The sequence below is a fragment of the Aspergillus heteromorphus genome (genome assembly GCF_003184545.1).
Source record: "Aspergillus heteromorphus CBS 117.55 chromosome Unknown BO70scaffold_1, whole genome shotgun sequence".
Taxonomy (NCBI): Eukaryota; Fungi; Ascomycota; class Eurotiomycetes; order Eurotiales; family Aspergillaceae; genus Aspergillus; species Aspergillus heteromorphus.
This window is the reverse complement of record NW_020290406.1, coordinates 2,083,277-2,104,921: the sequence shown is the minus strand read 5'-3', so window position 1 is coordinate 2,104,921 and position 21,645 is coordinate 2,083,277. Positions and strand designations below refer to the sequence as shown.

At 56.2% G+C, this 21,645-nt stretch overlaps 9 protein-coding genes across 9 annotated transcripts; 7 read left to right on the top strand and 2 right to left on the bottom strand.

Moving 5' to 3' along the window:
* The first annotated feature begins 129 nt into the window (after positions 1–129).
* BO70DRAFT_327967 (tryptophan synthase beta chain) lies at positions 130–2,730 on the top strand. Its single transcript, XM_025540720.1, has 3 exons — positions 130–344; positions 455–758; positions 844–2,730. Exons 1-3 carry the CDS (start codon positions 209–211, stop codon positions 2,480–2,482), a joined length of 2,079 nt encoding a protein of 692 aa, XP_025404399.1. The 5' UTR covers positions 130–208; the 3' UTR covers positions 2,483–2,730.
* Positions 2,731–3,919: 1,189 nt separating this feature from the next.
* Positions 3,920–5,126, top strand: BO70DRAFT_348994 (NAD(P)-dependent alcohol dehydrogenase; the record flags this gene model as incomplete). Its single annotated transcript, XM_025541636.1, has 3 exons — positions 3,920–4,096; positions 4,161–4,772; positions 4,830–5,126. The coding sequence occupies 3 exons, from the start codon at positions 3,920–3,922 to the stop codon at positions 5,124–5,126; spliced, it is 1,086 nt and encodes a 361-aa protein (XP_025404398.1).
* Positions 5,127–5,457: 331 nt separating this feature from the next.
* Positions 5,458–7,517, top strand: BO70DRAFT_306247 (threonine synthase THR4). The gene is made up of 2 exons (XM_025540034.1): positions 5,458–5,568; positions 5,697–7,517. The coding sequence occupies exons 1-2, from the start codon at positions 5,515–5,517 to the stop codon at positions 7,251–7,253; spliced, it is 1,611 nt and encodes a 536-aa protein (XP_025404397.1). The 5' UTR covers positions 5,458–5,514; the 3' UTR covers positions 7,254–7,517.
* A 4,345-nt stretch (positions 7,518–11,862) lies between these two features.
* Positions 11,863–12,218, top strand: BO70DRAFT_384128 (uncharacterized protein). Its single transcript, XM_025545634.1, has one exon. The coding sequence runs from the start codon at positions 11,906–11,908 to the stop codon at positions 12,131–12,133; it is 228 nt and encodes a 75-aa protein (XP_025404396.1). The 5' UTR covers positions 11,863–11,905; the 3' UTR covers positions 12,134–12,218.
* Positions 12,133–13,785, top strand: BO70DRAFT_16026 (DNA primase small subunit). The gene is made up of 2 exons (XM_025538271.1): positions 12,133–12,381; positions 12,442–13,785. The coding sequence occupies exons 1-2, from the start codon at positions 12,224–12,226 to the stop codon at positions 13,568–13,570; spliced, it is 1,287 nt and encodes a 428-aa protein (XP_025404395.1). The 5' UTR covers positions 12,133–12,223; the 3' UTR covers positions 13,571–13,785.
* A 290-nt stretch (positions 13,786–14,075) lies between these two features.
* On the top strand, positions 14,076–15,839 carry BO70DRAFT_16015 (beta-lactamase/transpeptidase-like protein). The gene is made up of 2 exons (XM_025538270.1): positions 14,076–15,219; positions 15,298–15,839. Exons 1-2 carry the CDS (start codon positions 14,225–14,227, stop codon positions 15,695–15,697), a joined length of 1,395 nt encoding a protein of 464 aa, XP_025404394.1. The 5' UTR covers positions 14,076–14,224; the 3' UTR covers positions 15,698–15,839.
* BO70DRAFT_357797 (MAM33 family protein) lies at positions 15,789–17,260 on the bottom strand. Its single transcript, XM_025542124.1, has 5 exons — positions 17,002–17,260; positions 16,722–16,843; positions 16,603–16,661; positions 16,076–16,536; positions 15,789–16,020 (listed from the first exon to the last, which is right to left on the bottom strand). Exons 1-5 carry the CDS (start codon positions 17,198–17,200, stop codon positions 15,995–15,997), a joined length of 867 nt encoding a protein of 288 aa, XP_025404393.1. The 5' UTR covers positions 17,201–17,260; the 3' UTR covers positions 15,789–15,994.
* A 203-nt stretch (positions 17,261–17,463) lies between these two features.
* On the bottom strand, positions 17,464–18,305 carry BO70DRAFT_357796 (translation machinery-associated protein 16). The gene is made up of 3 exons (XM_025542123.1): positions 18,093–18,305; positions 17,941–18,025; positions 17,464–17,882 (listed from the first exon to the last, which is right to left on the bottom strand). The coding sequence occupies exons 1-3, from the start codon at positions 18,262–18,264 to the stop codon at positions 17,600–17,602; spliced, it is 540 nt and encodes a 179-aa protein (XP_025404392.1). The 5' UTR covers positions 18,265–18,305; the 3' UTR covers positions 17,464–17,599.
* A 163-nt stretch (positions 18,306–18,468) lies between these two features.
* Positions 18,469–21,173, top strand: BO70DRAFT_425327 (putative exonuclease). The gene is made up of 3 exons (XM_025547672.1): positions 18,469–18,703; positions 18,765–18,912; positions 18,965–21,173. The coding sequence occupies exons 1-3, from the start codon at positions 18,691–18,693 to the stop codon at positions 21,039–21,041; spliced, it is 2,238 nt and encodes a 745-aa protein (XP_025404391.1). The 5' UTR covers positions 18,469–18,690; the 3' UTR covers positions 21,042–21,173.
* The last annotated feature ends 472 nt before the right edge of the window (positions 21,174–21,645 follow it).

Genomic DNA, 21,645 nt, shown 5'->3' with positions numbered 1-21,645 from the left:
AGGAGAGCGACCTCGGCCCTCATTCCATTGCGGGTGGGCGAGTGCGTGAGTCACCGCAGCGCAAAACTCCCCCCCATAAATATAACCCCGCGGAAAACCCCCCCTTTACTCCCCCCCCCTTTTCCCTTTCCCTCAATTAAATACTTTGAGGCATCGAAGCAAGTGGACTTGGACTTGCGACATTGTTTAGCTACACAGCACACTCATAATGGACCATCTCAAACAGACCTTTGCTCAATGTCAACAGGAGGGCCGTCCAGCCCTAGTGACCTATGTCACGGCGGGCTTTCCGACAGCGGAAGAGACGCCGGACATCATGCTCTCGATGCAGGCAGGAGGAGCAGGTATTTCTATTTCTATTCCTTCCGTGCACGTTTCTTGCAATAATAGTCATAATGTGATTATTGTGGATTGATTGATGGATTGATTATGAGTGCTAATGGTTGGTACGTAGATGTCATCGAACTCGGCCTCCCCTTCACAGACCCCATCGCCGACGGGCCTACGATCCAGAAATCGAATCTGAAGGCGCTGGAAAACGGCGTCACCATTACCTCCATGTTGCAGATGGTCAAGGATGCTCGTCAAAAAGGGCTGCATGTCCCTGTCCTGTTTATGGGGTATTATAACCCGATCATGCGATACGGGGAGTCTGAGCTCCTTGCTGCGTGTAGAGAGGCGGGAGTGAATGGGTTCATTATTGTTGATCTGCCGCCTGAGGAGGCCGTTCGGTTCCGGAACCAGTGTAGTGGTGCTGGGTTAGTTCTTTCTTTCTTCCTTTTTGTTAAATCTGATCTGGCTATGCTTGGTCAGTTGCTGATGTTGATGTCTCCGACATGGTAGTCTCTCCTACGTCCCTCTGATTGCTCCCTCAACTACCCCGGACCGCATGAAGACGCTCTGCGGAATCGCCGACTCCTTTATCTATCTTGTCTCCAGAATGGGTGTCACTGGCGCTACGGGCTCTCTGAACAACGATCTCCCCGCTCTGATGAAGCGCGTGAAGGATCTCTCCAGCGGAGTCCCCGTGGCCGTTGGCTTTGGGATTAGCACGCGCGAGCATTTCCTCAGCGTGACTGCCATTGCGGACGGCGCTGTCATCGGCAGTGAAATCATCACTCAGCTCGCAAATGCCCCTGCTGGTCAGGGCGCGAGCGTCATCCGCGAGTACTGCTCGAAAATCACCGGGAGAACGGTTTCTCTCCAGCCTTTCACCTCCAACTCTGACACGACCACCGCCGCCTCCTCCATTACCACTACCACCACCGCTACCACCGCCCCTGCTGAGCAGCAACAACAACAAACCCCCAAGCCCGGCCGCTTCGGCACCTTCGGCGGGCAATACGTCCCCGAAGCCCTAACAACCTGCCTCAACGAACTCGACGCAGGCTTCCAATCCGCGCTCAACGACCCAACCTTCTGGGCCGAATACCGCTCCTACTACCCCTACATGGGCCGACCCTCCTCCCTGCACCCCGCCCCACGACTCACCTCCCACGCCGGCGGCGCAACCATCTGGCTGAAGCGCGAAGACCTGAACCACACGGGCTCGCACAAGATCAACAACGCGCTGGGCCAGATCCTCATCGCGCGCCGACTGGGCAAAAAGGAGATCATCGCCGAAACCGGCGCGGGGCAACACGGCGTTGCGACCGCCACCGTCTGCGCGAAATTCGGCATGAAGTGCACCGTGTACATGGGCGCGGAGGACGTGCGCCGCCAGGCGCTGAATGTCTTCCGGATGAGGCTTCTGGGCGCCACGGTTGTGCCGGTGGAAGCCGGTTCCCGGACGCTTCGCGATGCTGTTAATGAGGCGTTCCGCGCGTGGATTGTAAGGCTGGATACAACGCATTATATTATTGGCTCTGCGATCGGGCCGCATCCTTTCCCTACGATCGTGCGGACCTTCCAGAGTGTTATTGGGGAGGAGACTAAGGCTCATTTCCAGCAGGAGATGGGACAGCTTCCAGATGCGGTTGTTGCGTGTGTTGGTGGCGGGTCTAATGCCGTGGGCATGTTCTATCCCTTCGCTGCGGATCATCCCTCTGTGAAGCTGGTCGGCGTGGAGGCCGGCGGCGACGGCAAAGACAAGCACTCTGCGACTCTATCTGGAGGAACAGTCGGCGTGCTACACGGCGTGCGGACGTATGTGCTGCAGGATCGTCACGGACAGATCTCCGATACGCATTCCGTGTCTGCGGGGCTCGATTACCCCGGGGTTGGGCCGGAACTAGCGAGCTGGAAGGATTCGGGCCGGGCGTCGTTTATTTCGGCGACCGACGATAATGCCATGGAGGGCTTCCGGCTGTTGAGTCGGCTGGAGGGTATCATCCCCGCGCTGGAGTCTTCGCATGCTGTTTGGGGCGTGGTGCAGGTGGCGAAGGAGTTGGGGCCGGGGAAGCATGTCGTGATGTGTTTGAGTGGCAGGGGCGATAAGGATGTGCAGACGGTGATGGAGGAGAGGCCGGAGTTGGCGATGTAAAAGTTGTGTGTCTGTTGTGTTCTTTTTGGATGAATGTCCTATAGATTAGGAATACCGTGTACTAGTTAATTTGCATCAATCATGGCTGGGATATATGCATGCAGTATAAACTGGAGTTCCATCGGGGACATGCTCTCTTTTTGGATTGCAAATTTGACTTTTCTTCAGTCGATGTAAGCCCTCCTGTCCGAGTCAGGCCATGTTGGAAGTCAGTCACTACTATCTATCTGATAATTTGGCAGTTAGTGCGCGCCTGAGTCAGTCGATATACAAACCAGCCAGGGACCAGAGATAAAAAAGATATGCGACTCGGAACGTCGTATGACGGCGGACTCGGAACTCTGGCCGTTGAGTTCCGATCTCACCCGGTCAATCTTGAATCTGTTGCTTGATGCTACTGCGTAAGTGCTTCATACCCACCCTGCAATGATCAGGCCAGATGTTGTAAATAATAAGGCCATACATGTTCCTGGATGCGGAATTTGGTCCCGAAAATCCGATGCCGGAGATGAACGTCGACAAGCGAAGACAAGACACCTTATCTTTCTTGTTCAATGACGCCAAGTAACGGGGGCTGGAGAAGACCGCGGCAGTTGATCTCACGCTAGGGCTAGGGTAGGAATGGCCTTGACAACAAGGCACGGGAAGACATGAGCATATGAGCATAACATAACAAATGTGGAAATAACGGGAATAAGGGCAATTGTTAATGGGCGGATCGAATCTAGGCCTCCGTTTCGAGCGAATTGTCTCGGAATTTCCTGCATTATTTTGCGTTTCCGCGACGTTTCCGCGGTGGAGTCAAACCATCAACCCTAACGAAAGGAACTGCCCCTTAGCACTGTAGATAGCAGCATCCCTGTTTTTTGTGACAAGCAGAGTCGACGGGGTATGACCTGCAGAACAACGTAATCATACAGACCTGATTTATCTACCGGCATCCTACACAATCCATGGCAGTACTAGCGCTGATCGAGCGAGCGAAAGTCCTGCCATGCAGCCATGGTCCAAAGTCAGAATGGAACCATTGCCTTGGATCCGAAAAATGGCCGTCGGACTCGCCAGCACTCCAAGATCCCGGCTCCGGTAGCAGCACCTGTCAGCCCGTTAGCAGCACACTATCTAAGTGATGGTGATTGAATTGCGAAGAGGCCCATAGATAGATATTGGTCATCAGTCGGGATCGATAATAATGGAGAACCCACACCTCCACATCGCGGTTTCTGCTTCCTTTTCGGCTTATCTTTCTCGCACGAAGTGGGCCTCAAGTCCTACAAACCAGACCCCGGCCCGGCCGATGTGTCGTCCCATGGAATGCGATGCCGGGGGCGCATGTATAAGATTAAAGAGAGGCCATGCCCTGTTTACGGGCCTGTCACGTCACGCAAACATATCCTTTGTTCCCAGAGACAAGAACCTGCTCCAGCAGCATTCAATATGGCTCAGACCGACTACAAGTTCGAAGGGTGGATGGGTCTCGATAAGGACTCGGCCGACGGCAAGATGGTCTGGCAAGAATTCGAGCCCAAGGCCTGGGAGGAGACCGACGTCGACATTAAAATCTCTCACTGTGGTGTCTGTGGTTCGGATTTGCACACTCTTCGCAGCGGCTGGGTATGTCATCTTCCACCTTTGGCGTGGCCAAAATGCGACGAGGCGAAAGCTGACACCATTCTAGAGGCCAGCCTTGTATCCCTGCTGCGTGGGCCATGAGCTCGTCGGCACCGCCGTGCGCGTCGGATCCAAGGCCGTTGGCGGCATCAAGGTCGGCGATCGTGTTGGTGTTGGCGCGCAGAGCGACTCTTGCCTGGGCCGTCTTGGAGACTGCCCGGAATGTGCCATGGGCTGGGAGCAGTACTGCAACAAGAAGTTCGTGGGTACATACAACAATACCCATCTGAATGGCGGAAAGTCCTACGGCGGTTATGCTCTCTACAACCGTGCTCCCTCTCACTTCGTTATCAAGATCCCTGACAGCATCCCCTCGGCGCACGCAGCCCCTATGCTGTGCGGTGGTGTCACTCTTTACAGCCCTCTGAAGCACAACGGCTGCGGTCCTGGCAAGAGCGTTGGTATCATTGGTGTCGGTGGACTGGGTCACTTTGGTGTCCTCCTGGCTAAGGCCATGGGCGCCGACAAGGTCGTTGCTTTCTCGCGCAAGGCCGGTAAGGCTGCGGACGCTCTTAAAATGGGTGCAGACCTTTACATTGCCACTGATGATGAGCCCGACTGGGCTACTAAGCACGCCCGTTCCCTGGACCTCATTGTGTGCACCGTGTCCTCGTCCAAGGTATGCTGAGCCCATGGGTCGGGTTTCAGGAAGCTCACATGCTAACCGGGAAAACAGATGCCCATGACTGAGTACTTGGGACTACTTGCAACCGACGGTGCTCTGGTGCAAGTTGGGATGCCCGAAGATGGCATGCTCTCGGCCCCCGTGCCGAGACTGACCCGTCGTCTCAAGGTGACGAGCTCCCTGGTCGGAAGTCCCGACGAGATCCGTGAGATGTTCCAGCTCGTTGCAGAGAAGAAGGTGGAGCCGTGGATCGAGGAGATCCCGATGAAGAACGCAAATGAGGCGATTGTGGATATGGAGGCTGGAAAGGCACGCTACCGTTACGTGCTTGTCAACGAGGAGCATTAAATGGCTGGAACCATGGACGGCTCAGGGACGACGAATGATGATGAAGCATTGTATAGACTGTATGTGAATGAATATTAGATCAGTATGATACCCATGTGATGAAAGCAAGAAGAGGAAGAGGAAGAGGGAGAAGTAAACGAAGAATCACTCCGTCAAAGAGTATATGGAGAAGTGCAAAGTAAACAAACGGACGACCCGGGCCGTCCTTCCTAAAGTGGAAGGTGCACCACGTGATTTTCCCTGCCGCTGTCGGAGACGCTAGGCCCGATTGGGCGCGGTTTGCCTCTTTTGCCTCCCTTCGATCCATTATTCAGTGACTCAAGAAGATCCCCTCGTCCCATCTCTGGTCGCAATCATTGTTCTCGGAGATTCAGTCGTCTCAGCCATCATGTCGCACACTCTGTCACAAAAATACCTGAGCACGCGGGGTGCCTCCTACGGCGTAAGTGACTCGATTCCTCAACCTCTCTACTACCCCTCCACCCCTCATCCACCCTTCTTCGCCGCTCTCCCTCCATCCTGTCCTTCCGTGGCGAATCGATCGCTGACTTGCTGCCTCTGTCCTTCTAGCTCTCCTTCGAGGATGTCGTTATGAAGGGGCTGGCCGCCGACGGCGGTCTCTTCGTCCCCGAGGAGATCCCTGCTCTCCCCGCCAACTGGGAATCCGAATGGCGCGATTTGAGCTTCGAGGAGTTGGCCTTCCGTATCATGTCCCTGTACATCTCCGAGTCCGAAATCCCTCGTGAAGACCTCAAGGACATCATCAACCGTTCCTACGCCACCTTCCGCCACTCAGAGCGCACTCCCCTCGTCGAGCTGGATGGAAAGCGCAACCTGCACCTCCTCGAACTATTCCACGGCCCCACCTTTGCCTTCAAGGATGTCGCCCTCCAATTCCTCGGAAACCTGTTCGAATACTTCCTGGTGCGCAGGAACCAGGGCAAGGAGGGCAAGGACAGACACCGCATCGTCGTCATCGGTGCGACGAGTGGAGATACCGGCTCTGCCGCCATCTACGGCCTGCGCGGCAAGCAGGACGTGTCTATCTTCATCCTGTACCCCGATGGCAAGGTCTCCCCCATCCAGGCCGCCCAGATGAGCTCCATCCTGGACCCCAACGTCCACTGCCTCACTGTCGAGGGCTCCTTCGACGACTGCCAGGACTTCGTCAAGGCTCTCTTCGCGGACCCCGAACTGAACTCCACCCACAACCTCGCCGCCGTCAACTCCATCAACTGGGCTCGAATCCTGGCCCAGATCACCTACTACATCCACTCTTACCTCGCTCTGACCAAGACCCCCGGCTTCTCCAAGGAGTCCAAGATGCGCTTCGTCGTCCCCTCGGGCAACTTCGGGGACATCCTCGCCGGTTGGTTCGCCAAGCGCATGGGTCTCCCCGCCGACAGACTGGTCATTGCCACCAACGAGAACGATATCCTGGACCGTTTCTTCCGCACCGGCGGCTCCTACACCAAGGGCGACTCCAAGGGCGCGGGTGTCAAGGAAACCCACAGCCCCGCCATGGACATCCTGGTCAGCAGCAACTTCGAGCGTCTCCTCTGGTTCCTGGCCTTCCAGACCAGCGATGCCAGCACTGCCGACGAGCAGCGCAAGCAGGCTTGCGAGAGCGTCAGCAGCTGGCTGAACCAGCTCAAGACCGAGGGCGGCTTCAACGTCCCCAAGGCTGTCTTCGAGGGCGCCCAGGCCGAGTTCGAGAGCGAGCGCGTGAGCAACGACGAGACCATCGCCCAGCTCCGCTCCACGTACCAGACCTCCTTCCCCTCCAACCTTGGCCCCGGCAGCGCCAAGAGCTCCAAGACCGGCGGCTACATCCTCGACCCTCATACTGCCATCGGCGTCGCCGCCTCTCTGCGCTCCATCGAGCGCAACCCGGGCGTCAGCCACATCTCTCTCTCCACCGCCCACCCCGCCAAGTTCGCCAGCGCCGTCGACCTGGCCCTCACCGGCGAGGACGGCTACGACTTCTCCGAAGTCCTGCCCAAGGAGTTCATCGGCCTGGAGCAGCGCGAGAAGCGCGTCACCCCCGTCGGGCCCGGTGCCGGCTGGCAGCAGGTCCGCGAGCTCGTCAAGAACGAAGTCGAGCAGGAGTTGCAGGGTAAGAGGTAACATATGCTACCACAATAGAATAATCGTCTCTTCTTCCGTTGCATTTTCCTCTCTACAAATCCCATTACAATATCCACTTTCCAATTTCCGTCTTATAATACCACCGTCCAACACGGTGTGAGATTTCTTTTTGGACCGAACAAAAGCTATATCGATGATATGACACGATCTTCAGGTGTATCCACGCCCTTTCGTTCTCTTTCATAAACGCTAGATCATAGATACATACATGCTGGTTATCCCGTGTCATTAATGCATTTCTGGAATTTTCTTTAAATCACTCATCCACGGTGAGATTGCATTCGCTCGTAGACGTTTTGGGTAGCTCGTATTCGTGACTCGGCTCGGCTTTTGCCTGGGTGGGATAGTATCCCACCTGAACTCTCACTTGCCTTTCAAGGCTTTTCTGATCTCACGATCCGTTTCTAATTGAAGCTAAGCAATCTAGTAATACTATCATAGCAGTAGGATCCGACAGACATCCCCAAAAATACATACTATGCCCAGGATGAAGCAATCAGAATACGCGCAGCAGCGACCCGATTAAATGACTTGGAAGACTTTTGTTTTTCAATACCATTATGCATTACTATTACCGAATTATTTGACACAAAACAATACCTTGACCCGGAGAACCCTCCTTAATATCAGACTGCGTCAGCAGAATGAAATCGAAGAGGTACCCAAGGCGAAGGACTAAAAGACAAAATGATTTTCTAACCAACAAAAGCCGTAACACCGAAGAACAAGAACCCTTTTGAGCTGATTGTGGTGGTGATCACTGACTATCGTAGCCTGGTCATTAGATCACACCCTTGGGGGCGAACGGACTTAGAGGAGGGCCATGAGACCCATGACGGCGGCCAAGAAGCCAACGGCAGGCTGCACGGTGGAGGCGGCGCCCTCGAAGCCTGCGTTGGGGTGAGCTGGGGAGACGCCAGACTCGCCGGGCGTGGTGGGGTGCTCGGGGGCGGAGGTCTCGCTAGAAGTAGGAGACACGCTGCTGGGAGTGGAAGACTCGCCGGGAGTAACGTGAGTCACGCCGCTAGGAGAGGATGACTCGCTAGGGGAAACAGGGGACACGCCGCTGGGAGTAGAAGTCTCGGCGGGAGAGACGTGAGACGGAGAGGACGACTCGGCAGGAGAAGCAGAGGACACGCCACTGGGAGTCGAGGTCTCGCCGGGGGCGGCCGGGGAAACTCCAGGAGTGGAGGTCTCGCCAGGGGCGGCCGGGGAGACTCCAGGGGCGGAGGTCACGCCAGGGGCGGACGGAGAAACTCCAGGGGCGGAGGTCTCACCAGGGGCGGCCGGGGAGACACCAGGGGTGGAGGTCTCGCCAGGGGCGGCCGGGGAGACTCCAGGGGCGGAGGTCACGCCAGGGGCGGCCGGGGAGACACCAGGGGCGGAGGTCTCACCAGGGGCGGCCGGGGAGACACCAGGGGCGGAGGTCTCGCCAGGGGCGGCCGGGGAGACACCAGGGGCGGAGGTCACGCCAGGGGCGGCCGGGGAGACACCAGGGGCGGAGGTCACGCCAGGGGCGGCCGGGGAGACACCAGGGGTGGAGGTCTCACCAGGGGCGGCCGGGGAGACACCAGGGGCGGAGGTCTCGCCAGGGGCGGCCGGGGAGACACCAGGGGCGGAGGTCACGCCAGGGGCGGCCGGGGAGACACCAGGGGCGGAGGTCTCGCCAGGGGCGGCCGGGGAGACACCAGGGGCGGAGGTCACGCCAGGGGCGGCCGGGGAGACACCAGGGGTGGAGGTCTCGCCAGGGGCGGCCGGGGAGACACCAGGGGTGGAGGTCTCGCCAGGGGCGGCCGGGGAGATACCAAGAGTGGAAGACTCTCCAGGAACCGCGGGCACAACAGTGGTGGAAGAAACAGGGGCGGCAGGAACAGTCGTAGTACCCTGAGATCCAGGGACACTGGTCGAAACACCGGGGGCAACAGGAACAGTAGTGCCGGGAGACCCAGGCACAACGCTGGTTGAGACGCCCGGGACAGCAGGAACAGTGGTCGTGACACCCGGAGCGATGGGAACAGGCTGCGTGGTCTGGATAGACGGAACAGTTGTGGTGTTCTGGAACGGAGCGGGCGTGTGGGTGGTAACAGGTGCCGGGGGGATCACGGTTCCAGTTCCTGGGACAGTGCCGTGGCTGATGGTGGTAGGCTGCACAGGAGCAGTTCCGTGGCTGATGGTGGTAGGCTGCACAGGAGCAGTTCCGTGGCTGATGGTGGTAGGCTGCACAGGAGCAGTTCCGTGGCTGATAGTGGTAGGCTGCACAGGAGCAGTTCCGTGGCTGATAGTGGTAGGCTGCACAGGAGCAGTTCCGTGGCTGATAGTGACGGGAGCAGTGCCGTGGCTGACAGTGACGGGAGCAGTGCCGTGGCTGACAGTGACGGGAGCAGTGCCGTGGCTGACAGTCAGAGGGGGCACGGGAGCAGTGCCGTGGCTGAAAGTGAAGGGAGCAGTGCCATGGCTGATCGTGGTAGGCTTGATAGGAGCAGTACCAAAGCTGGTGGTGGGCTTGACGGGGAAGACAGTTCCAGTTGGGTTCGGCTTAGGCTGAGGCACAACACCCGTCGGCACAGGCTCTCCGGTGGGATACACCTGCTTGCCATCCTCACACCAGGTAGTGGTAAGGGTGACGGTGTTGGTCAAAGTGATGGGGACCGTAAGAGTCTTGTTGCCAGAGGTGACAACCGAGGTGGTCACTAAGTCCAGCGTTAGATACACTACTCTGGACACGGACTGATGGAGACATCATACCTGGGCAGTCGGTTGTCGTGTAGACCTTGGTCTTGGTAATCGTCTGGGGTTCGCCAGTGGGGAGAATGATCTTCGTAGTCACAGGCTTAAGAGGGCAGGGTTGTCAGTACATAGAAGCCAAAGCTTTAGAAGAGAGACATACCTCAGTGCCACGGACAATGACTCCAGCAAATGCCGGGCCGGCCAAGGCCAGCAACGCAACGCCTCCCTTAACCATTTCGTTGACCAGTTTTGTTTTTTAGCTGATGCAAAAGGCTGCAGAACGAACACTGACACAACTTTTTTAAGATCAAACGAATGAAAGAGGGCGAGCGAGTGACTCCTATGCGGCACAACTTGTGTTGGGAAAGGGAATGAAGTACATCAATAAAGCAGGAAGACTTGGTCTTAAATGTCTTCAAGGACAAATGCTCTTACCGTTTTCGTGGCCGTACTGGTGGATGGTGATAATGCCACAGTAGTATCCACTCAGGAGAGAATTATGGCGCGATTGATACACGACTCACAAAAGCTGCCAAGTCTCACACGCCATGAGGATGCGTGGAGCTACGGTAGTAGGTTAAGTTGAGAGAACCGTGGATAGAAAAGGGACCGATGTAATGAGAGTAGTTGAGCAGAACAGAATCCTGTGTTCAACCACGATGCGAATGTAACATCCCGCAGTATCATTTCGGGCTTGGCCCACTATCCCCACAAAAAGGCTTTCAAGGCCTGAGACCTGCCGATCATATGGAGCCCCCAATTGAGAGAAGGATAGCAGTGGTGGCGTCACCACTGTAATCCAAGATTCATGCAAACTTAATCATTGCCCCTGTCGGCGGACAGAACAAGCCGACGGTGCGGAGTGTATATGGTAAAAGTTCCATACCGTACTGAAGATAGAAGGCCGTTAGAGTGTGTAGTATTATCATTTGCATAGCGCCTAGTAGAGCTGTTCGCGAAGACGGACTGAATTGATGCTCAAGTGGTGAGCCCTGAACATCCCAACAGTAATTCAATGGCGAGATGGTCAATTACAAAGACATCCATTGCGGTGTTGGAGGCTACCCTGGAGCGGGGATACTCGTGATGGACACATAATGCATCTGCAACGTTGCACGTAAGCGAGGTTAAGAATCAGGGCAGGGGGCAAATTTGGCAAGAAAAGGGGCATCCCAGAGGGGAAGAAAGTAAGTCAAACAAGGAATTGAGATGCGCCGCAGCAAGATTCATCGACGAGGTAACAATCCAGAAGCTGTTGACCAGGGGAAATCGATGTCTGGGGCAGCAATTGTGACGGGGGAGCCTCCGAGTGGCTCCGAAGATCCAAGGAATGTGGTGAATACACCATTGACTCAGCGCATGATTTAGTAACAACAGGAACAGTAAGAGCCTCGTGCAGCCGGATTGGGCTAGGGTAGCTGACTCTCAGACTGTGGGCAGAGAGACATGATACGTCGAACAGATTCTTCAGGTTTCATCAAGGCTGATGGTCTTCCCCATGGATCAGGGCAATATACACGTCATGCCAGGAGGGAGATGAGACGTCCCTCGTATGCTATAGACAGGACAAGCCGCAAACGGCGATGCAAGCCCTGAGAAGTTCCTGGTGGCGCAGGGGTGGAACCGGCAGGAAAGTGGGAGTCAGTTGAAGTTGTAGACAGTCAGGAAGAAGCACGTCGGAGCACGTCGCCGCCCATACTTCGGTACCTTGCTGACTCATCAGCGCCGTTTGCGGGGAGGTTCCGGCACGTGATGGGAAGCTCTGCTGCTCGATCGGGACCCGCCGTCAGGGCTTAGGGCTGACGGGAAGCGGCGCGTCGGAAACGCGTCGGGCGCGTTAATGGATATCGATGTCCATCAACGCACCTCGTGGAAAGGACGCAATCACCACTCCACCACCCAGCATGCCTCACTCAACATCCTCGCAGGACTCTTCCTCCAAGCGCAACGATGAAGAGATTCTGCCAGACGCCCCTCCAACTGAACCAGCTGCAGAGAACGAGGAACCCAGTTCCCCGAAGAATGAGTCGACGGGCGTGAAACTCGAAGACCTGTTTGATGACGATGACGATGATGAATACCCCGCTTCAAGTGCGCCGGACACGAAAACCGTCCCTGAGCCAGCAGAGTAAGTCATCGCCAGGAATATAAAGGGGGTATGTACTGATTTTGGTCCATTCAGGCCTGCTGCTGCTCCGGGGCCCCAGGTAGACACCGAAACCATGCTTGCCTTCTATCAGCGCCTTTTCCCATTTCGCTATTTATTCCAGTGGTTGAACCACGGAATCGTACCATCGCCAGACTTTGGGAACCGTGAATTCGCGCTCACGCTTCAAAATGATGCCTATCTACGATATCAGTCATATGCGACTGCGGATCTGTGAGTAGGGAGGAGACCACAACCTTAAGAGACTCAGGGCCTAACAGGATGGGCTTGCAGGTTCCGTAAGGATATTCTCCGCATGAACCCCTCTCGATTCGAAATCGGACCCGTCTACAACACAAACCCACGAGACCGCAAGACGCTTCGAGGTGGCCAGATGAAACCGATATCCAAGGAGCTGGTATTCGATATTGATTTGACCGATTACGATGACATCCGATCCTGCTGTACGAAGGCGAACATCTGTGAGAAATGCTGGACTTTTGTCACAATGGCCATGAAGGTTGTCGATACGGCTCTACGGGAAGACTTTGGTTTCGAGCATATATTATGGGTCTACTCGGGTCGTCGTGGTGCCCACGCCTGGGTGTGTGACCCGCGGGCCCGCAGCCTCCCCGATGATCGCCGCAGAGCCATTGCGGGCTACTTGGATGTTGTGCGAGGTGGCAATTCGAGCGGCAAGCGCATCACTCTCAAGCGACCTCTTCACCCCCACATGTCTCGCAGTCTCGACATCCTCAAGCCGTACTTTGCGCAAACGACGCTAGTGGAACAGGATACCTTCCTGAGCTCCGAGCAGGCGCAACGTCTCTTGTCGCTGCTCCCCGATAAGAGCCTGAACGAATCACTGCGCAAAAAGTGGGAATCGGCACCGGGCCGCAGCAGTGCCAACAAATGGGCCGATATCGATGCCCTCGCCAAGACCGGCAAGAGCAGCACTCTCAACCCCACAACGCTGCGAGACGCCAAGCAGGACGTTGTTCTAGAGTACACATACCCGCGCCTGGATTCGGAGGTCAGCAAAAAGATGATCCACTTGTTGAAAAGCCCATTTGTCATTCACCCCGGCACTGGCCGCATTTGTGTACCGATAGATCCTCGGAAAGCGGAAGAGTTCGACCCTCTCTCGGTACCTACGGTTACCGAACTGCTGGCTGAGATTGACGAATGGGATGCGGAACATCCCAACAATGCAGGAGCGGAAGTCGCTGAAGGCGAGGGCAGTGTACCTGAGTCTGATGCCCGGGGAGGTCGTAAACTCCAGGATTACGAGAAGACAAGTCTAAAGCCGTACATCGACTATTTCCGCTCCTTCATCGCCGGGCTTCTCAAGGAAGAGCGGGTTGGCAAGCGCGAGAGAAACGAGGACGTGGCTGAGGCGAAACCGGAGAGCATGGAGTTCTAGTTCACCCTTTTCATGTGGTTCACATTGTCTTTTGGTCGTTGGTTCTGATGAACACCCGATGATGGTATGATTTTGGCAGCGGGTATGGAGTATTATTGACGGACTTGGACATGCGGGAGTTTCACTTATACTATCCACTTATAACCCTCTTCTTAGAATGCTTCGATCATATATGATCTTTGATGTAATTAATGGACGCTTTTCATTCATCCCCTTTGACTAAATATATCCCAGGAGAGCGATCACGAACCCTGTTTGTTCAGGCGGGGGACCGACGGGTGGCCGGTGCCTGGCTGGTGCTGCGCTCAGAAATAACAACACAACAGCGATCGCATCTTCCCGGCAACTCTGATTGATAGTCACCCAGGAATCTATTTCTCACCACATTCCCCTTTCCCATTGCCATTGCCATTTTCCCCTTCGCTCAACCATGACTGTCCGCAAGAGCACCGGCCCATTGAGCGGCAAGTTCGACCAACTCGCCCAGGACACACTGGATCAATGGCATGTTCCGGGCATGGCAATCGCCGTTGTCGACGGTGACAACACCTGGGCCAAAGTACTCACTACACCAACACCATCCCCAACAATGCACAAAGCAACCACAAAGCAACCTCTAACAACCTCTAACAACCCCAACTCCAGGGCTACGGGATGGCCTCCCTCCCCTCCACCCCGGTAACGCCCACCACACTCTTCTACGCCGGCAGCACCACCAAAGCCTTCACGGCGGCCATGATGGCCAAACTAGTCGAAGACAACACCACCTACCCGCAAGTCCAATGGGACACGCCCATCAGCAGTCTCATCCGGGACGACTTCGTTCTCTCCTCCGCATACGCCACCGAACACACAACCATCGAAGACGCCCTATCGCATCGCTCCGGACTCCCCCGCCACGACCAAGCCTACGGGGACAATCTACCCCGAGACACCGCCGTACGGACGATCGTCCGCACGTTGCGCCATCTCCCACTCACAGCCGAACCACGCACCACATTCCAGTACTGCAACCTGATGTTCGTCGTCGCCACACACATCATCGAGACCCTCACTGGCGAATGGCTGGGCGATCTGCTCGCCCGTGAGATCTGGACGCCCCTGGCTATGGCATCCACGTTCTTCGACCTGGATGATGCAAAGCGTGCGAATGACCATCTCGCGCGCGGATACGCCTACTCGTCTACAGAGACCGAGAACTCCTACCGCGAGGTCCCCTGGATGTCCGTCGCCGAAGTCTCCGGCGCCGGCGCCGTGATCACGAATGTCCTGGACTACGCTAAATGGGCCCGGTCGTTAATGACCCAGACCCAGACCCAGACCCAGACCGGCCCCTTATCGCAGGACATGCGTCGCGCGATGTGGACCCCAAGGACTATCATGCCCTCTCAGGCCCCGTATACGGGGCCGCGCGCGTATGCCCTGGGCTGGTGGACGGGCGTGTATCGGGGGGTAGAGTACTTCGAACATACGGGGGGCGTGAATGCCTTTGGGGCGGAGCTGATCTTGATCCCGACCCTGAAGTATGCGGTGATTGCGCTGGCGAATACAGCCGCCGGGTCGAATTATGCCGAGCAGGCGTTGGCCTTTCATCTAATCGATGAGAAGCTTGGAGTGCCGGTGGAGGAGAGGTTTGATTGGAATCAGAAGTACGTTTTTTTCTCTCTCTCCTTCTCTGCTTTTGGGTTCGGATGGGTAGAAGCTGAGTGGTCATATCGCCTTTTTAGGAATATGGCTTATATAGAAGCGGAGAAGAAGAAAGTCCAGGACGCCATCGACTACAGGCCCCCTTCTCCAGTCCTGTCTCCGGCCCTACCGCTAGTAGAATACACAGGGAGGTATGTACACCCCGGCTACCAGATTGTCGAGGTTTATCTTGATGCATCCACGGGGACGCTGCGTGCGGACCGGGGCAGGGCCACCTGGCCGGAGTACCTGAGCTTTCAACATAGGAATGGGGAGCACTTCCTGATAATAGCTGAGCATGATGGGGATCTTGGGGCGCTGTTTCCGGAGGTTTATGCGGCGGAGTTTCGGATCGGTGAGGAGGGTAAGCCGTGCGCGCTTGGGGTGGCGTGGGAGAAGGCGATGAACGGGGAGAAGATCTGGTTGAGGCGGGAGGATTAGGCTCATAGGTAGGTAGATGATAGGGCGGGTTGGATTGGGCTGGAGTTACGATACTTTGGACAGTTATGGCGATAGATCATACCAACAGTGTGACGTGATTGGGCTAGGCTAGGCTTAATGAAACATCTACTACGTACTAATATACATGCGCGCACTGGCGGGAGGGACAGCGGCCAAAATTAATGAAACATGATTCCGATATTTTCAAGACAGGGGTGTTGTCGTAACGTGATTAAACAAAAATATCGATTTGGGGGGGCATTCCTTGGGTCAACGCGGTTATTCAATCTTCCGCATCTAGGCAGCGATGAAGTTCTTGACGCCTGTGTGATATTGTTAGAGGCATGCTTGGGATGGGAATGTTGGAGGGCGACTTACTCTCGATCCAGCGAACGTACTCCTTCTGCTCCTTGACCTGGATGTAATCCGGGATCATGTTGGCAAGCTCGGCGTTGATGCCGCGCTCCTCGAGGTAGCGCTCGAGGAAAGACTGCAGCTCCTCATCGAGGTTCTCGAAGGGAGGGCCGGAGTACAGGCTCTGTCTGGCCCAGTCCTTCTCGGCAGTCTGGGCGTGGGCCAAGTCGGGCTTGCTGAAGAAGGAAGCCTCCTCGACCTGGAACAGGCCATCCTGAGCAACGGTCTGGATCAGAAGAGCGCCGTTACCGGGCTTCTCGATGGTGATGTTGACGCGGGCAGGGAAGCTGGGCTCCATGTCCTCCTCGGCAGCGGCGTCCCGGGAGCCGTTTCTGTCACCATCCAGCTCGTCCAGAGCCTCGTCACCGAATTCCTCCTGCTCGCTCAAGTTCTGGAGGTCGGCGACGGTGAAAGTGAGGCGGATCCTATCGATTGAAGGAGCTGTTAGTAACGTTGTTCCTACGGAAAAAGCCATTGCGGGTTGTTCTTACTCTTCGTTGCCGAACTTCTTGGTCAGGATGACTTCCTGCTCTCCGGGGACATCCTTGACCTGTACCCAAGCAGATTAGCACAGATGTAGCAGACAGTGGACGCGCATCGTTGATCGTACCTCCCAAGAGTTGTTTTGAAGAACATACTGGATGTTCTGGACGGAGGGCTCCAAGTCCTCAAGGCCGGAAGCCTGCTCGTGCTTCAACTCCTCCTCGAGCTTAGCGACCAGTTCGACATCACCTAGATTGAGCCAAAGGCCTCGATGTCAGAAATCCATTCCAACAGCTCGGACAGTCGGTAGTAAAGCTCGCCATATTGCCGGGCGAAGGCAGAAACTTCTTGGCTTTTTTATGGGCCAAAAAATTTCTCAACCGGGGAAAAACCGGTCCATTACATACCTGGAGCGGGAGACTTTCTGAACGCACTCGAGGTCGAGAAAGCAGCATAGGCGGGTTTCGTGGCCTGCTTGAAGGAGGACTGGAGGAAGGTGTTCTTGGGGACGGTGGAGATGGGGCGGACGGCGGACCGGGAAGAGGCGGCGACAGAGCGCGAGACAGTGCGAGGCACAGAGCGGGCAATGGTGCGTAGAGAGAGCATTTTGAGGGTGGGGGTTGTGGGTGATGAAGCTGGGAAGCAATGGAGGAAGAACAAGTTGGCGGATGATGAAAGATGAAAGATTGGAAGAGGCGAGCTGATGATGTCGGCCGCGCCAAGCCCGCCAGCTCTGGCGGAGGCCAATCAATGCGCGCGCCGGCCTGGCATCGCATGACGGACAACTCTACAGTATGGAGTATGGAGTACTCCGTATATACAAAGTAGGTCTGACTGAGTATGTATTTTGGTTCATATCATTCAGTCGCAGGAAACCATCCAAATGCAGATTTGAAATTATCTATGTGCAATCGTAACGCCGTTATGCCCGACACTTCCGCGGATCCCTCCATCCTGTCTTTCCATGCCAAAACAAAAAACAATTGAACCAGAAAAAGAACTTTTTTACGACATTCCCTTGGGCGGGAACGCCGACACCTGCTTGCCTCCTTCCTTGGTGATCCGGATGAACTTCATCGTGCTCAGTCCGGACCAGTCGCCGTTCCATGCGGCCAGGGCCCGAACCACATCTACCTCACTGAAGTCGGGCATCCAAAACCCGGTCTTGAATTCCTTGTTCTCGACATCGGTCCGCTGCAACAGCGCCTCCTCCCGCTTGCTGGGCGGCCTGCCTTTCCGGCGCTCGCTCTGTAGTTGTTCGATCTCGGGCACGCTGCGGTTGATATATCTGCAAGCCCGCGGATTAACATGCGGCAACACTTGCGATCGACATGGGTGTCACGTACCTGATGACTAGATCCTTCATCTCATCCTCCGACATGGCGCCGGCGTCCTCGGGGATAGCTTCGTAGAAGTAGGAGATGCGGTCGACTGGAAACAAAAGATTAGCCAACATCCAACGGATCGTCCGTTGACAGCAGAGGCCAGCATAGCATACCGTAGGTCTGTCTGCCCCGCGACATGTTGGCCGAGACACGAGTGATTCGATCATCACGGGCATTGGCCTTGCGCAGTCTCCTCGCATCTCTGCTGAACTCGTGCAGAGCCTGGACGGCGCCCCGCTTCTTGGCAATGTGCTTGTGGACTTTGGAAAGGGCCTTGATGGGCATGGTGGGCGGATGGGTGATGGATGGGTTCTGTCGAGAAAGACGAAGCGACCGTCGAAACTTCCTTTTCGTCTTTTGCGCAGGATTTCTTTTTTCGACGGCAGAATCCCGGGGCGGTGGGCGGGCCCTCCTGCACCGCCCTCGCGAAGCCAATCAGGGGATCGGACGGCGGGCTCGCCCCATCGCGTTCCTTGCGCGTCGGAGGGACCAGCGACGAGCATTCCAACCCTGTTGTCAAGGTCATCATCGTTTGGCCGCCATTCAGGGGTCGGTCCGGGTCGTGCACAACTTGCTGAGCACCGTGCTTCTATGTTTTCCATGCTCGCCGGCAGCATTGACTCCTAGGCACCCCCAGACTCCAACGGATGTCTGTTTTGGCGGTGCGAGTATCTACTTCGAGGCGTATCCTATCGACCAAAGGCGCCGACCATGGGCATTAAAGGTGATTCCACAGCCCCAGGCCATTGGGGGACATCCACAGGGCTGACACTCTCCCCATCTAGGACTCCATGGCCTGCTCAAGTCAATCCAGAAACCATGTCATCTGAAAAAGTTCAGCGGACAGACCCTCGGAGTCGACGCCTATGGATGGCTGCATCGAGGCACGGTCGCCTGTGCGGTGGACCTGGTCCTGGGCAGGCCGACCAGGAAGTAGGTGCTGAGATGCCAGGGATCTTCTGCTGGCTTGCTAACACCGCTCCAGACACATTGACTTCGTCCTGAACCGAGTCCGCATGCTGCTCTTCTTCGGAGTGACGCCCTACCTGGTCTTCGATGGGGATGAGTTGCCAAGTAAGGCTGGCACGGAGATCGAGCGCCAGCAGCGACGGCAGCAAAGCAAAGCCCTTGGGTTGGAACTTCAGCGGAAAGGCCGCATGGCGGAGGCATACCAGGAACTGCAGAAGGCCGTGGACGTGACGCCTTTGATGGCCCGCGAGCTGATCGAGGAACTCAAAAAGATGAATGTCCAATACGTGGTGGCTCCGTACGAGGCAGACTCGCAGATGGTCTACCTGGAACAGCAGGGGATCGTTTCCGGGATCATCTCCGAGGACTCCGATCTGCTGGTGTTTGGCGCGAAACGCTTGCTGTCCAAGCTCGACCAACATGGCGACTGCATTGAGATCAATCGGGCCGACTTCACGGCTTGTCGAGATATCAGTCTGATCGGATGGACAGATGACGACTTCCGACGCATGTGTATCTTGAGTGGATGTGATTACCTGCCCAACATTCCACGAATGGGGTTGAAGACGGCCTACCGCAGCATCCGAAAATACAAGAGTGTGGAAAGGACGCTGCGTATGCTTCAGCTTGAGGGCCAGTATAACGTGCCTACGGACTACTTGGATAACTTCCGGCAGGCGGAGCTTACGTTTTTGTACCAGTGGGTCTTTTGTCCGAAGGCGGGAAAGTTGGTGACTTTGACCGTGCCGGAGTCTGGTGTCAATGTCAAGGACCTGACCTTCATTGGTGCCGATATGGATCCGGAGGTTGCGGTCGGAGTCGCCCGTGGAGACTTGGATCCAATGACCAAAGAGCCACTCATCCTGAAGCCACCGGTTGCACTCGATAAGAGGCTTACCAATACCATCAGCCGCCGACAGACTCTTGGCTCATCTGCTGAGCTGAAGTCCAGCAAGCCCATCGGCTCTTTCTTCACTCCAAAGCGGGTTCCTCTGGCGGAGCTGGACCCAAACAGCCTCTCCCCTTCGCCGAGCCAGCAGCGACTCCTGCATCGCCATGCGAACAGCTCTTGGGAAGGCGTCTCTGCGCCATCACGCCCCGGCGTGGCCAGATCCGCCTCTTCGGTTGACCCCTCGCGGAGGCTTTCGAGCCCGCTGGTGAGAAGTGTCGAACGAAATTCTTTCCTGGCGCAGGCTTCCAGAATGTCGAATTTGCAACCTGCCAAGCGGCAACGGCTGTGTTCCGACGCAGATGAAGCCACCGAGCCCAGTCTGCCGGACTGTCGCAGCAGGTTCTTTGCCAGCCCGCTGGACGATTCCAGCCCGAGTGGACAGAAGGCGGCTCGCACGAAGAAGGCGCGCAAGTCTACTCTGGACGTCTTGTCCGACGACTCCACGGAAGATTTGATGTCGCAGATCCCAGATCCTGTCCAGGCAGGAACCAAAGACGAGCATCACAACTCTGGTGGTAACAGTGTGGTTCCTCGAGCGGACGCCACGCCTGTCCCTAAGCATGATACGCAAGATAGACCGGGGCAATCCTTGGGGAAGTCCAACACTTTGGAAACGACCCATACATCTGCCACCCCTAGCTCTACGTCTGATGTGCTTGACGAGCCTGTTGAGAAACGTAAGCCCGCGCTGCTTTCCAAGTTTGCCTTCAAAGCTGGAAAGGTCTTCACCAGTCCTGGGAAGGGGGGTTCTGGTGACAAGGACCTTCAACCGAACACCCCCAATGAGCCGCTGCAGACATCGCCCGGGGTGGGATACGGCGCGTTCCGGTCCCCTCCGCGGCGTCAACGGACCACACCTCTGCAACGTCTCGGACAGAGCGCCCTGTCTCGGTCCCGATCGTTCCATTGCGTTTCTCCATCCCTTACCGGCTTCGTGACTCCGAAGGGGCCGATCGGCAGATTAATGGGTGGCAAAAGAGCGGTCGATCCGGTGAAAAACGGCCCGACGCCTAGTCAAGGCAGCGAAGACATGATCATCCCGGATAGCGAAGACGACGAAGAACCGGAGGGCAGCAAGGTCTCCAGTGGAGAGGGACGGGCCTCGTTTGATATCCGACGATTCTCCTTCACGGGCAAATAGATCTTCTTGGGGGAAGGAGGAGAGCATCGCAACTGCATACATACATACATTGGCGTTTCTTTGGAATATCTTTACAAGTTGTGTCCCTGGTAGCATTGGGGTGATGGTTAGTGTTTTGAATTGTATACCTCGACTATAGGACTACTACTTACTCGTAGGTAGGTAGTAGGTAGACCAGTAGAATACATACAGGTCCATCAATGATAAAATGATAATACCTGCTGTGACAGTACCGGTACCGAGTACTCCGTAGGCTGGGCCGATAATCAGTGGGGGGGGGGGGGTGCCCGATGAGGGCTAGCGGCATCGGGTCCACGAATGGGGCCAGGCGGTGAGGGGGGCGTTACCGGGGAACGGGCGTGGTAAACAAAGCGCAGTTGGCCCAGCCTCCCGCAATTCGATCTATACCGACCCGTTCCTCCCCAGCCTCCCCCATTCTCACCACCACCACCACCATCATCATCGTCGCCCCCGTCGCTGCTGTTTGTGGTCACTCGTGGAGGACACTCAGGTTCTATCGGAGGTTTTTGTCTAGCTACAATCACTCCCTCACCCTCCCTTTCACTCCCCTTCACCTCTCGCCCTTCCCCAATCCATCTCCGCT

Bases quoted from the DNA above. Each gene is read 5' to 3' on its own strand.
- BO70DRAFT_327967 (XM_025540720.1), top strand. From the start codon at position 209: ATGGACCATCTCAAACAGACCTTTGCTCAATGTCAACAGGAGGGCCGT. The intron at 345-454 runs GTATTTCTATTT...GTTGGTACGTAG, and splicing joins GATGCAGGCAGGAGGAGCAG to ATGTCATCGAACTCGGCCTC. The intron at 759-843 runs GTTAGTTCTTTC...CCGACATGGTAG, and splicing joins AACCAGTGTAGTGGTGCTGG to TCTCTCCTACGTCCCTCTGA.
- BO70DRAFT_306247 (XM_025540034.1), top strand. From the start codon at position 5,515: ATGTCGCACACTCTGTCACAAAAATACCTGAGCACGCGGGGTGCCTCC. The intron at 5,569-5,696 runs GTAAGTGACTCG...CTGTCCTTCTAG, and splicing joins CGCGGGGTGCCTCCTACGGC to CTCTCCTTCGAGGATGTCGT.
- BO70DRAFT_384128 (XM_025545634.1), top strand. From the start codon at position 11,906: ATGCCTCACTCAACATCCTCGCAGGACTCTTCCTCCAAGCGCAACGAT.
- BO70DRAFT_16026 (XM_025538271.1), top strand. From the start codon at position 12,224: ATGCTTGCCTTCTATCAGCGCCTTTTCCCATTTCGCTATTTATTCCAG. The intron at 12,382-12,441 runs GTGAGTAGGGAG...ATGGGCTTGCAG, and splicing joins TCATATGCGACTGCGGATCT to GTTCCGTAAGGATATTCTCC.
- BO70DRAFT_16015 (XM_025538270.1), top strand. From the start codon at position 14,225: ATGGCCTCCCTCCCCTCCACCCCGGTAACGCCCACCACACTCTTCTAC. The intron at 15,220-15,297 runs GTACGTTTTTTT...TCGCCTTTTTAG, and splicing joins AGGTTTGATTGGAATCAGAA to GAATATGGCTTATATAGAAG.
- BO70DRAFT_357797 (XM_025542124.1), bottom strand. From the start codon at position 17,200: ATGCTCTCTCTACGCACCATTGCCCGCTCTGTGCCTCGCACTGTCTCG. The intron at 16,844-17,001 runs GTATGTAATGGA...GGCTCAATCTAG, and splicing joins CAGAAAGTCTCCCGCTCCAG to GTGATGTCGAACTGGTCGCT. The intron at 16,021-16,075 runs GTAAGTCGCCCT...AATATCACACAG, and splicing joins GTACGTTCGCTGGATCGAGA to GCGTCAAGAACTTCATCGCT.
- BO70DRAFT_357796 (XM_025542123.1), bottom strand. From the start codon at position 18,264: ATGCCCATCAAGGCCCTTTCCAAAGTCCACAAGCACATTGCCAAGAAG. The intron at 18,026-18,092 runs GTATGCTATGCT...TTTTGTTTCCAG, and splicing joins GCGGGGCAGACAGACCTACG to TCGACCGCATCTCCTACTTC. The intron at 17,883-17,940 runs GTACGTGACACC...GCGGGCTTGCAG, and splicing joins ATGAAGGATCTAGTCATCAG to ATATATCAACCGCAGCGTGC.
- BO70DRAFT_425327 (XM_025547672.1), top strand. The intron at 18,913-18,964 runs GTAGGTGCTGAG...ACACCGCTCCAG, and splicing joins CTGGGCAGGCCGACCAGGAA to ACACATTGACTTCGTCCTGA.